The 12,819-nt window shown below is 41.1% G+C and overlaps 1 protein-coding gene across 3 annotated transcripts; it reads right to left on the bottom strand.

Annotated features, from left to right (window-relative positions):
* Positions 1 to 1,618: 1,618 nt before the first annotated feature.
* Positions 1,619 to 6,452, bottom strand: LOC135619245 (pentatricopeptide repeat-containing protein At3g16610-like). 3 transcript variants are annotated; one of them, XM_065121078.1, is made up of 4 exons: positions 4,202 to 6,452; positions 2,652 to 3,022; positions 1,897 to 2,554; positions 1,619 to 1,722 (listed from the first exon to the last, which is right to left on the bottom strand). In XM_065121078.1, exon 1 carries the CDS (start codon positions 6,445 to 6,447, stop codon positions 4,219 to 4,221), a length of 2,229 nt encoding a protein of 742 aa, XP_064977150.1. In that variant the 5' UTR covers positions 6,448 to 6,452; the 3' UTR covers positions 1,619 to 1,722; positions 1,897 to 2,554; positions 2,652 to 3,022; positions 4,202 to 4,218. The 3 variants fall into 3 exon arrangements, with proteins under 3 accessions (XP_064977150.1, XP_064977152.1, XP_064977151.1); XM_065121080.1 differs by having other exon boundaries at positions 1,897 to 2,536; XM_065121079.1 differs by having other exon boundaries at positions 2,652 to 2,985.
* Between the last annotated feature and the right edge of the window lie 6,367 nt (positions 6,453 to 12,819).

Genomic DNA, 12,819 nt, shown 5'->3' with positions numbered 1-12,819 from the left:
AACTCTTCTAGAATCATGAACAATTTTAATGTCATGACTATATGCATGATCCTTCATGATACTAAACGATAGAAATTATATGGTTTGTAGGACAAATATATTGGATTGGATTTCAAATAGGAGAAGAGGAATGAGGTTTTCTTTTTATTTAATTCTTCTAGTTCTTTTAACTATAAAATAATGTCTCAAGATCTAACGATATAGTGGATAGTGATCTAAGAGCAGCCGTATCATTCTCGCATGATAAATTTATAAAAATTGATTATGCCATCACATAACATAACAAAGATCACAAGAAGGAATATCCTTTTTTTTTTTTTATCTTCAAATCGATATTTAGAACCACATGTTCAATTTTTATCTTTGTAATCCAGCAAACTATCAATTTTTTTCTCTGATAAGAAACCTCTTCTAGAACTATAAACAACATTGATATCAGACAATATGCATGATCCTTCATGATACCAGATAATGGAGATCATGAGATTTTATAGAACCAATATGTTGGGCTGGATTTCAAAGAGGAGAGAAAGAAGACTCTGCTTTTTTCATTCAATTATTCTAGTCCTTTTGAATAGAAGATAAAATGTCAAAAATCTGACGGTATGCTGAATAACAATCACGGATAGAGCTCTATCATTCTCAAATTTCCATCACAAAGATCGATTGTGGAATGACTATGTTTTATTGATCAAAGTCCGCCATCGGCAGCGGATTTCTTGTCGTCTTTGCTTTTCTTTTATCTTCTTCTTTATATAGTTGAGACAAGGTTTGTCGTACCGGACTGTACCGCCCGGTACGGGCGGTACGTACCGGTCCGACAGGCCAGCGGTACGTGAACCGCTCCGTACCGTACCGACACTGTAGCAATGTACAGTAACACTGTAGCAGTACATTAACACTGTAGCAGTGTACAGTGCTCGGTACACGTGAGTGTACCGCTCGGTACACCTGGGTGTACCGAGCGGTATACCGTACCGTACCGGTACTGAGCCCGGGTCGAAACGTCGGTACGGTACGATACGGCGAACCTTGGGTTGAGAAGTGATATCGTCTGATCTTACGGCCAAGGAACCATCCGATTGTGTGGATCTCAAGGTCCTCGAGAGATGATGAGCTGTAGTAGTATTGTTAGACGACTTTTGTCATTCGGCGTGCGTACATACATAACGGTGCCAAATTTATGGACTGCCGAATTTATATTTCTTCCGTGTGTTGTTAAGGAGGAACGGAGTTCGATTTGATAGCTTTGGAGTTTTTGTTTATGTCTATGTACTTCCATTTCCATCCCGATACCCAAAACTTAGGAGCAAATCTAAACGCGATCCTTGATTTATTGATGATCAAGTCTTTCTACAACTACAGCCACGCAGACACCAATCAATTACTACAGTCACACAACAATCGAAGGCCCACTGACGGTACAAATAACCAACAAAGCCACAGAACTACCATCAGTGGCAGAGCAGAGTGAAGCAGACAACACAGCCAACCTCATTTCTCCAACACCAGACGCTAAAATCCCTGCAGAACCAGAAGGAGATAAGAATAAAAAAGCTTTAAACTTTGGGATCAGGAAAAGAAGAAGAAGAAGAAGAAGGAATTCGCGTTGGCTTACCTGAAGTAGGAGAAACGAGTTCACTTGGTGATGGCATACACAGCATAAATGATGCCCGGGAGGTACCCGAACAACGTCAACAGCAGGCAGATCCAGAACTCCACCTGCCCCCATCAATAATCGCAGCAACAAATAAATTAATGAAGATTTACAAATCTCTACTGCTTAAAAGATTTACTTGTGTATGCTTCATTCAAGAACAAATTGTTCTTGGGAAGATGACGAGAGGAAAGCTCATGCATGCATGTTGAGCTAATGAAACCTTGCGTTACATATACCTGGCATCCGAACTTGAGGAAGACACCCAGTGGAGGGAGGATGATGGCCAGGAGGATATCGATGCAGTTGGCCGTGCCCTCGTCCGCCATCTATCACGTATGTCGACCGTCCTCGGACGTTCTGGTGAAGCAACAAGAGAGAGATGCTAGAGGTGTGTGTGGAAGCCCAAGGAAAGAGGGAAACGGGTACAAAGGATGGATCAGTAGTGGATGTGGCAGAGTCTGGCTTTATGAACGGCATGTGAGTTGCAGTGGATTCCACCGATTGATCTCTCTCCTTTTTCCTCATCTTTATTTGCTTCGCTGTCTCGTTCGTCTTTTCTCATCGTTATATCGTCATCAGACTAAAGCCGATAGAGCGCATATCAGTGACAGCTTAATCCCACGCAGGACTGCCGGCTTTCCCACGTGCCATGCCGAAGCTTGCGATGCTGGAGATCCTCCTCCCACATGACATCCAAATTACATGGAATCACATGATCTCTTCCCATCAGTCAACTGTTCATAGTATTATATATGGTCTGCAGGGACACTCTGTAGTCATGCTCGTAGAAGAGCAGTGCCATCGTCGCCAAAGCTTCCTTGGAACAATTGGAAGCGTCAAAGAGGACATGCATGCTGTGGCCTCAAGTTGAATTCACTGCAGTGAGTGACAACGCTGCTCAATCACAAAGAAAAAGAGAAGGGAAGAATTCGATTACATATGTGATGAAAAGTATTAACGATCGTTGTGATTAAACTGGAACGGGACTCACCTTCTCCGTGTCCAATTAATTGATAGAAAGAGCTGCCACTTCCAAAGGACATAATGGCCCAGGGAATCATGATCTGGTGGCTGCATTGCTGTACAAAGTAGTTCTTTGCAGTAATAAAGCAAACACGTTGAGGGCGGCACCGTCCCCCACGTCCATCCCGGCTCGTCACGTTGGAGCTCATGCCGAACCTTGACATTGTTAATAATGGCCGCAGCGTCAACATCACCACATGAGAAGAAGGCTTCGCGTCTACGCCCGGGAAAGCACATGGGAATTGGTCGGGTTGCTCGAGTTGCTCGCATCAAATACTCTTCAATTGCGCCTGGGCCAAACCCTAGGCAGCAATGATTAATGGGCTTACAAACCCTCGGCTGCATTGTTTAATCATTGTGAAAATAGACTTATTTGAGACACAGAAAAAACCCACAGGTCGCCTCGTTATCCATTACTTGAATTTAGACTGGTCCTATGTAACTCTCTAACCTTTTCTCTCAAAATTTCTTGCCAGAACATTACAAACATCATTGACTCTGATACTACAATGAAATCCTAGAAAATATGAGCAATCATGATGAGCATGTACCAAAATTTTAAACATCTGCAAAGTTACTGGAAGTTATAAACAACCAACTACTAGTGCCCTACCATTGGTTTTCTACCACTCGAATATTTTTAGACGTCTCTTGGGTTTCTACTGTCAAGACTACATATTTCCATTGTTGTCTTTAGGGTTTTTTATAGGTCTATAAATAAAGGTAATTAACAATTCAGTGATTGTATCTACAGCATGCAGGAAATCCAATACCAGTGCTAAATTGGACAATATATTGAAAAGAAAGAAACCAGTCTGGGAATAAATTACATTTGCATCAAAAAAATTTTATACACTGTTGCAAAAATTATAGGAAGAGGTATCTCAATTACAAACATCATCTAACCATAGAATGACAGTGAAAATATTTTTGTAGCCTCGTTTGACAAGTATTGTAATCAATCAAAGACGTCCTAACAATTAGGAACTCCAATCCAACCCAAGAATTAAAGGGTGATCGAGATGTGAGGTCTCTGCCGGCTACTCTGTGGTTACATCCAACATAAACTGGAGACTAAATTTTTGTGAAAGGCATGTTTATTATACAGCTATCGGAATCAAATGAAACATGTCTGAGGCTTCCAAAATAACTCCCAATTCTGATCCTGAAACATCAGAAACACTATTCAAATCATCCACACTGCTTTTGAAACTGTTTCTCCATGTCCCTTGACATCCTATTGAATATCAGCAAGCCATTTGACTTGAGAAGGATCGACCTATATGCTCAATATGCTCAAACACTTGATTCCTTGCCTTGGCCGATGAACCATGTTCCAAGATCCATCTTTTCATGTCTATACTAGCAAATGGGTTGCTGGTTTCACAGTGGTTCACAACTAGATAGTTTAATAATATACATGTTGCAATGTTGATTCCGACTTATATGCAGTAAAAAGAAACCAAGACAGAAATTTGCATCGAATACCTGAGTTAGTAGGGAGAAAACAGTGGTTACCTGTCAAAATCTTCCTTCTAATTGATATGTTCATGAATGTTATCATCCTCTGCTAGGGAGATGAGGTCAGGAATATATCCTTCTTCGCTCATCTCTTGAGACAGAATCCTCAAAATGTCTTGTAGCATACCATGTTCTATGTAAGCCTTATCTTTAGCGAGAAATGAATGAATGCATTGTCCAACTTGAACCCAGCTATTCCCAGGTTTCTTCATCAATCCCTTATCTTTTATCATTGCTCTCACCTTCTTCACATCTGCCCATCTTCCAACAGCTGCATAAATATTGGATAGAAGAACATAGTAACCTGGATCTTCAGGTTTCTTTTCAAAGATTCGCGAGCTGATAAACTCAGCAAGGTCTATTCTCTTATAAGTTCTACAAGCACTCAACAGACTCCCCAGTACATCAATATCTGGGTCAACCGGCATGCTTTTGATGAATTCCCATGCGTCATCCAGGTACCCAGATCTGGCATAAAGGTCCACCATGCATGAGTAGTGCTCCATATCTGGAAGAATGCCATAGTCCTCTGTCATGGAATTATAATAGGAGAAACCCCTGTCAATGAAGCCAGCATGGCTACAAGCTGATAGCAGTGCTATAAATGTCACTCTGTCTGGGTTGATTCTTTCTTTCTTCATATGATCAAAGAACATTACTGCCTGATTCCCATGACCATGCATCCCAAGAGCAGCAATTATAGTGTTATAAGTAACAATGTCCCTGTTTATCATCTGTGTGTAAACCTTCTTCCCATGTTCGAGACAGCCACACTTGCAATACATGTCTATCAATGAATTATTCACAGAGACCACAGAAGATAATCCACCTCTAGTCACATAGCCATGTAGTTCTTTGCCATGGTTGAGCATCACAAAGCGATTGCAGAGTGGAAGGACAGTAACAACTGTTACATAATTGGGCCTTAGTCCAGATCTATGGATTCTTCGCAATGTCTGGAAGGCAGAATGTACGTCACCATCGAGGACATATCCTGCAATCATAGAGTTCCATATGGTGATATCTGAATCTGACAGGTTTTCAAAGATATACTGTGCTTCTCTCAACAATCCACTTTTGCAATAGAAATCAACTAATGCCGTTGCAATGTAGATATCGAACTCAAACCCACATCTTACAACATAACCGTGAACCTCTCTTCCTTTTTTGAAGGTCTTCAGTTCAGATATGCTAGGAAGAACACTAGCTACAGTCACTGAGCTCGGTTTTATTCTTGATCTCAGCATCTCGGTAAACAACTCCAAGCACTCGGCATATTCACAATTCTGTGAGTACCCTGCAATTAAGCTACTCCATGAGATAACATCTTTGAGGGCCAAAAGCTGAAATAGTCGACAAGCTGTTTTCGTCTGTCCACATTTTGCATACATGTCAATCAGAGCGTTGGAAACACAGAGATCATCACTCAATCCACTCTTTATAGAGCACCCCTGGAGTCCCATTCCTATCTGCATAGCTCCTAGTCTACTGCATGCCGGAATAACAGTTGCTACCACGACAGAATCGAGACTAAAACCTTCCCTCCTCATCCTCCTGAACAGATTCAACGCCTCCAACCAGTCACCGTTTTGCATGGTTCCACAAATCATTGCACCCCACGAAACCAAATCTCTCATCGGCATATCCTCGAACACCCTTCGGGCCTCGCTTAAGCTGCCGCACTTAGCAAACATGTCAATGAGAGCGCATTGCACGTAGCTGTTGGTTCTTGCGTCGAGTTTGATCGACTCTCCAATCTGTCTCCCCTGCTCGAGATCCGACAGTTCCGCGCAAGCCTTTAGAACAAACGGGTACGTGAAATGGTCGGCATCCAAGCCATGGCTGATCATGTCATGATAGGATGCTAATGCTTCATCGAAGCGACCAGAGGTGACCGAACCTTTGATGATGGAGTTCCAGGCGAAGGAATTCCTTCTGGGCAGGTGGTGGAAAACAGTCAGGGCCTCCTGATGGCGACCAAAGCTGACATACGAGTGCACAAGCTGTGCACCCAGCACCGGACTGTGGCTTAGGTAACCATGGAGGACCATGAGGGCGTGGAGCTTGATGGCCTCGTCTAGGCTGCGAGACGACCGCAGGTGAAGGAAAAGGGTGCGGTGGGAGAAGTGGTAGTAATAGCATCGTTGAGATTGGTTGGGAGGAGAGACAACGAGGGTTCTGAAATGGAACAGTGGGGTGTGTCTGGCGATGGATTTGATAGAGAATTTGGGAAAAGAAGCCATATCGGTTTCAGCTCAATCACCAAATAATATAAACGTGTATAAAAAGGCAAGTACAAAGATGCTCGATAAAATCTTGTTTTGATGCTCGATAAGATCTTACTTCACAATCCAAAAAAAAAGATAGGACCATTCGAATTTGAAAATAGATCCTATCTAATTATAATTATATAATTATTGATATGATTAAATTTTGATTATATTTATTAGTCAATAGAAAGAAAATTTAATTATGAAATTTTTTTTATGAGATATTTTGATGGGAGGGACTCTACTCACTATCTTATACCCTCTCGCATATAAATAGATAGGATATGCATATATATAAATACGCTACATTATTAAGAGATTATAGATCTTCTCTCATATCTTCCTTTAAGTCACATGAACCAGCTAATAAGAAATTACAAATCTTCTTTCATATCCCATTCTGTCCTTAAATCTATCACTCTTAGTAGTCCTGTGAATATTAAGAAAAGAGAAAAAGATAAATCTAGTTCTTCTTGTAAATCGATATCCTATAGCTTTCAAATTTGAGAATGGCATGTTCGTAGATAAGATAAAAGCTTTCTAAATATCAGTATACATCATAAATTTAGATATATTATTATTGGATTTTATATTTTGATATTAAATTTTTTTTATATAATAATATTATATTATAGTTTTTATGCTTACAATTGGTATCAAAGCCATGGTTCTGAAATAAAATACTTTAGTTCTATTTGTTAGCTCTTTTCGCTCGTGAAAAAGAATTAATCAATTTTTATTTATTATGCATGAATAATTCATCGGCATTGTCGATCTGCTTTTCTATCTTATTCATCCTACCACTTATTTATAATGCTAGTCGTAGGTGTCCTACAAATTAATCATGTGAATGATGACATGTGTGAGACACTGCATAATCTTTTTGCTTATTATTATTATTGACACTATCTTACTTTATGTTGCTTGTTACATATATTATGATGTCGTTGGATTGTGCAATGAGAATTGAATCATAATGAGATCATGATAATGAGACTAATTCACCTATAAACACAGATCCTAAAAGTTCCCGATCATAGGTTACTCAAAGAAGATATCAAGATAACCAGACAGACCGATGTGCTATGTACTCATTCATATGATGGATGTGGCTAGTCTTATAGTTGCTCGTACGGGACATTAGGGGTATATTGTAGGTATTCATTAGAGAATGAGTTCATTAATTGATTCGTTTATGGAATGCTCGATGGTTTATGATACCTCATTATAAGACAAGAGTTTCGTAGTCCTAGTTATATGTCTAGTCCTTAGACTTGAGACACCAAGGATACCTTGTATGAGTCCTTTATTCTTTGATACCAGACTTATAGATCAAGATCCAAATATAGCACAATCGGTCATCGAGAATGATAGCCAACCTTACGAGAGGACAGCAAGAAGGGGTTGGCCTTCTTGATCATCGCTACAAGGTGGTGCGTGAAAACTATGAGGATTCACGCTACAAAAGGAGGAGTGTTGCCGCTTCATTTGTCATGTGGAGCACCACTAGAGAGGAGGATATATGCTAGTTATAGATACCCTACAAGTCAATTACGTGAGTGATGACACACTATGCAGTCTTTTTGCTTATTATTATTATTATTATTTTCTCATTTTATATAGCATGTTGCATATATTGTAATATCAATAGATCTATACAATGAGAGTCAAATTGTAGTATAATCATTTTTACAATAGAGAAAATCATGTATATCCTTGACATATTGATGCCCATGCCCGAGGAAGGGACAAGTGAGGATAAGATCACACACTACGTGAAGTACATAGAAGATGACTTCCTCAATGTTATATGTGATAAGTAGATAAGATTTCCTCAAGGTAGTTGAGGAAATCTCTAAATAGTTCAGAAAAATCCTCCCTGCTGAATGTGTATAACCTCCCTGCTGAGTCTGTATAAATAGATGTCAAGAGCTCACTATCAAATGTATTAGCCAATTACATCTTATACATTTCATAGTTTCTCTTACAATTTCTATCTTTCTATCTTCTTCATTTAATTCTTATCATGGTATCAGAGCAGTTTGCCTAGAGCAAGCCCTTTTCTCGCTGTTTGACTCCTCACAACTGCTTACCGACTGGAGTCCACCGCCTCCCCTTGGGTCGCAGCCGCTCTACCATCTCTCTCGTGGCGACGTCTCCGCCCCTCAGCCATAGCCATTCACTACAGCCTACTGCAGCACTTGCGGCTGCTAATATCAGATCCGTGGGCAACGCTCCTAAAGGAAGCATAGTCACGGCCTTTGTTTCTACCGCCGGCTGCTGCTCCCTTGCCAACCGAAGTCTTCCGCTAACAACTCCGTCGCTCTTCCGGCCACCAAACTCCAACACTGCATTACTGCAACTATCTCCAACCTTGCAGATTTCTCCAGACTGCAGAAATCGTTGCAAGCTGCAGAGATTTCTCCCACCTCGTTGCAACAATCTCTCCTACATTCTGCATCGCGCTTCAGCCTCCTCTGCAGCGCATTGATCTGCTTTTCTCCTCCTCTCTCCCTCCTATATCTTTACATCTTATCACTTAAACCGCCACAAAATATCTGGGATGTCTTCATTTTCCCCTTCCGATATTCTTATCCCTGTTTCTGCAGGGATTCTCAATACTTCTCAAAATCTTATCACCATCAATGCTGCAGCACTCATTCCCTTCAAATTATCCAAAGGCGGTAACTACGCATCTTGGCGGGCACAACTTTCTAATCTTCTATTTGGTTATGATCTCCTAGGTTACATTGATGGCTCTCTCTCGTGTCCACCTGACATGGTCAACATCCCAAGCGAACCCAGTCTAGTGCCAAATCCAGCCCACAAACTATGGTTACGTCAAGATCGCCTCATCCTCCAAGCTATTCAAGCTTCCGTTGCTAGAACCATTGCCTCGCTGATATCCTCATATACGACTGCTGTAGAAGCATGGTGCAAGTTACAAACAACTTTGGCAAATCGCTCACGTACTCGCATGCTCGGACTTCTCTCCAATCTGATGAAAACAAAACAAGAGGGAAGTACTATTGCTGATTATCTACAAACTATCAAAGTTATCATCGATGACTTGGCTTTGATAGGTCATTCTCTCAGTGATGAAGAAGTCCTAATCCATACCCTCAATGGCCTAGGAGGCGAGTACAAAGAACTGGCAGCAGCTCTTCGGGCACGTGACTCACCAATATCATTCGAAGAACTTTATGACAAGTTGATCGACTATGAGACATATTTGAAGCGTGATGATATGTTGCCCGGACCACCTATTACAGCTCAGGTCAATCAAAAATTCAAGAGGAAGAGCAACCAATACAATAAGCACGTCAACAACGGTCTGGCTAAGCTACCTCCCAGCCCTATGGCGCCCAGACCAAACCCCCCTCATCCATATCAAGGTGGTAACTTTCATAATCCTCAGTCGTCGCGTCCTGACTTCACAAGCCACCAACGAGTCGTTTGCCAACTATGTGATAAAGTCGGATACTCTGCGAAAGTTTGTCGATCTCGCCCCAGGCTCCCTGCTCCATCACAGTGGCCTCAGGCGAATTTCATGGCTACTCCAACTTCTACCCAACCTAATTGGATTGTGGACTCGGGCACCTCTCATCACATCACCTCTGATCTTTAAAACTTGTCCATCCACTTTTACACTCGATGATGTTCTGTGTGCACCTAACATTAAAAGAAACCTCATTTCTGTTTCTCAATTTTGTAAACAAAATAATACCTCAATTGAATTCTTTCCTAACTTTTTTCTTGTCAAGGATTTGAGTACGGGGGCATTCTTGGTCCAGGACCAGAACAAAGATAACATTTATGAGTGGCCATCCGCTTCGTAAATTACCCTTCCTACTGCTCACTCTTCAATCGTAGCTCCGGTTGATGTATGGCATCGTCGTCTTGGTCATCCCTCCCCTTTTATCTAGCAAAAATTACTTTCTCGTTATTCTCTTCCTACCTTGAAAATCAATAGCACTGTCTGTCATTGCGATGCTTGTCTTTGCAATAAAAGTCATAAACTGCCTTTTGGGACAACCTCCATTTCTTGCTCTAAACCATTTGAAATCATTTATACTGACGTATGGGGCCCTGCCCCAATTCCTTCTTTTGACAAGTTTCGTTTTTGTGTCATTTTTATAGATTATTTTACTAAGTACACATGGTTATATCCTCTCCACCATAAGTCTGATGTTTCCATAGTATTTACCAACTTTCGAAAGTTGGTCGAAATTTTTTTTCAATCTTCCATTAAAACGGTTTACTCTGATGGCGGAGGCGAATATCAAGCCCTCACATCTTGTCTCTCTGCTTATGGTATACAACACCTCAAGTCGCCCCCACATACTCTCCAATTGGTTGGCTCTACTGAACGCAAACATCGGCATATTGTTGAAACTGGTCTCTCCCTTCTACATCAAGCATCCATGCCACCACCTTTTTGGTCAGTAGCCTTTCAAACTGTAGTTTATCTCATTAATCGTATGCTCACTCCAATCTTACAATACCGGTCACCATTTGAAAAATTATTCCACAAGCTTCCAAACCTTCATAAACTCAAAGTTTTTGGCTGTTTATGTTATCCATGGCTCCGTCCCTATGCGTCACATAAGCTAACACCACGATCTAAGCCTTGCACTTTTATAGGCTACTCCCTTGAACATAATGCTTTTCGATGTTATGAACCCCAAACTAAAAAAATCTTTATATCACGTCATGTTATTTTTGAGGAGTCTGTATTTCCTTTTCAAAATAATCCTACCATGCAAGCTACTCCGATAAACATACATCACTGGAATATCCCTTTGATTTCTTCACACGAACCTCCAATGACACAGTCCAGTCCTTACCCTCAAGATCTGCATACCACTATTACTCATGTTCAACAGCTTCTCACTCCCTCTATTTCTCCACTTCCTTCCTCACATGTTTCCCCTATTAATGAGGTAATACCCTCGGCAATATTCCCACTGGCTTTACCTTCTCCTAGACCTAGTGATATTGTTGTGCCAACGGTTGGCCCGGTCCATGACAATGACTCGCCCTCGGCTATACCACCAACACAATCTACCACTTCCATTCCCCCTAGACATCCAATAACAACACGCTCCAAAAGTGGTATTTTCAAACCACGTCAGGTCCTTGACTTACATGCTATAACAAGTTCCTCCACTGAGGCCAGTGAACCCACTACAATCACTCAAGCCCAAAAATCTTCTCATTGGCGTAAAGCCATGTGTGACGAATATGATGCTCTCCTCCACAACTCTACATGGACCTTAGTACCCTTTCATCACACACAAAATATCATCGGGTGTAAATGGGTCTTTCGAATTAAGTGGAACCCAAACGGATCTGTTGCCAGATATAAAACACGTCTAGTCGCCAAAGGGTTTCATCAACGACCTGGTGTCGACTTCATAGAGACATTTAGTCCCGTTGTTAAACCCACAACAATCCGTCTTGTATTGAGTTTGGCCATCTCAAAGGGCTGGCACATACGACAATTGGATGTTAACAATGCCTTTTTACAGGGGTCACTTACTGAAGATGCCTTTATGCAGCAACCTCCTGGTTTCGTTCATCCTCAATATCCGAGGCATGTCTGCAAACTTCAAAAAGCTATTTATGGACTTCGTCAAGCTCCAAGGGCTTGGTATAACGAGCTTGGCTCGTTTTTGACCTCAATTGGCTTCATCAATTCCAAGTCTGATACCTCGTTATTCATTTTCCAACAGAATGGAAGCATAATATATCTTTTAGTATATGTGGATGATATTATTGTCATAGGAAATAATCCTTTGAAGACTCAAGCATTTCTAAAGAACTTGGCCAATCGCTTCTCCCTCAAAGATCTAGGAACTTTAAGCTACTTTCTGAGAGTGGAAGCAACATTTACATCTTCAGGTCTCTTCCTATCACAAAGAAAGTATATTCAAGATTTATTATCAAAGACAAATATGTAGGATGCGAAAGAGGTTACAACTCCTCTCTCTACCAGTGAATCACTTAAATTATGTGATGGAAGTCCTGCTACAGATTCGACTCAATATCGACAAGTCATTGGCTCCTTACCGTACTTGGCTCTCACACGTCCAGATAGTTCATTTGCCGTCAATAAATTATCACAATTCATGCATCGACCATCTACTATACATTGGTCTGCGGTCAAACGAATTTTGCGGTATCTTAAAGGGACTCTTAATTATGGCATTTTTCTTCGCAAAAATACTTCACTCCATCTCCATGCCTTTGCTGATGCTGATTGGGCAGGGAACTTTGATGATAGAACATCTACGTCAGGATACATTATCTTCCTTGGAGCCACTCCAATCAGTTGGAGTTCTA

This window comes from Musa acuminata, chromosome BXJ2-8 (assembly GCF_036884655.1).
Source record: "Musa acuminata AAA Group cultivar baxijiao chromosome BXJ2-8, Cavendish_Baxijiao_AAA, whole genome shotgun sequence".
NCBI lineage: Eukaryota > Viridiplantae > Streptophyta > Magnoliopsida > Zingiberales > Musaceae > Musa > Musa acuminata.
The sequence above is the reverse complement of the archived record's forward strand: the minus strand, read 5'-3'. Positions and strand labels throughout refer to the sequence as shown.

Excerpts from the sequence above, each read along its gene's own strand:
- LOC135619245 (XM_065121078.1), bottom strand. The coding sequence starts at position 6,447 with ATGGCTTCTTTTCCCAAATTCTCTATCAAATCCATCGCCAGACACACC.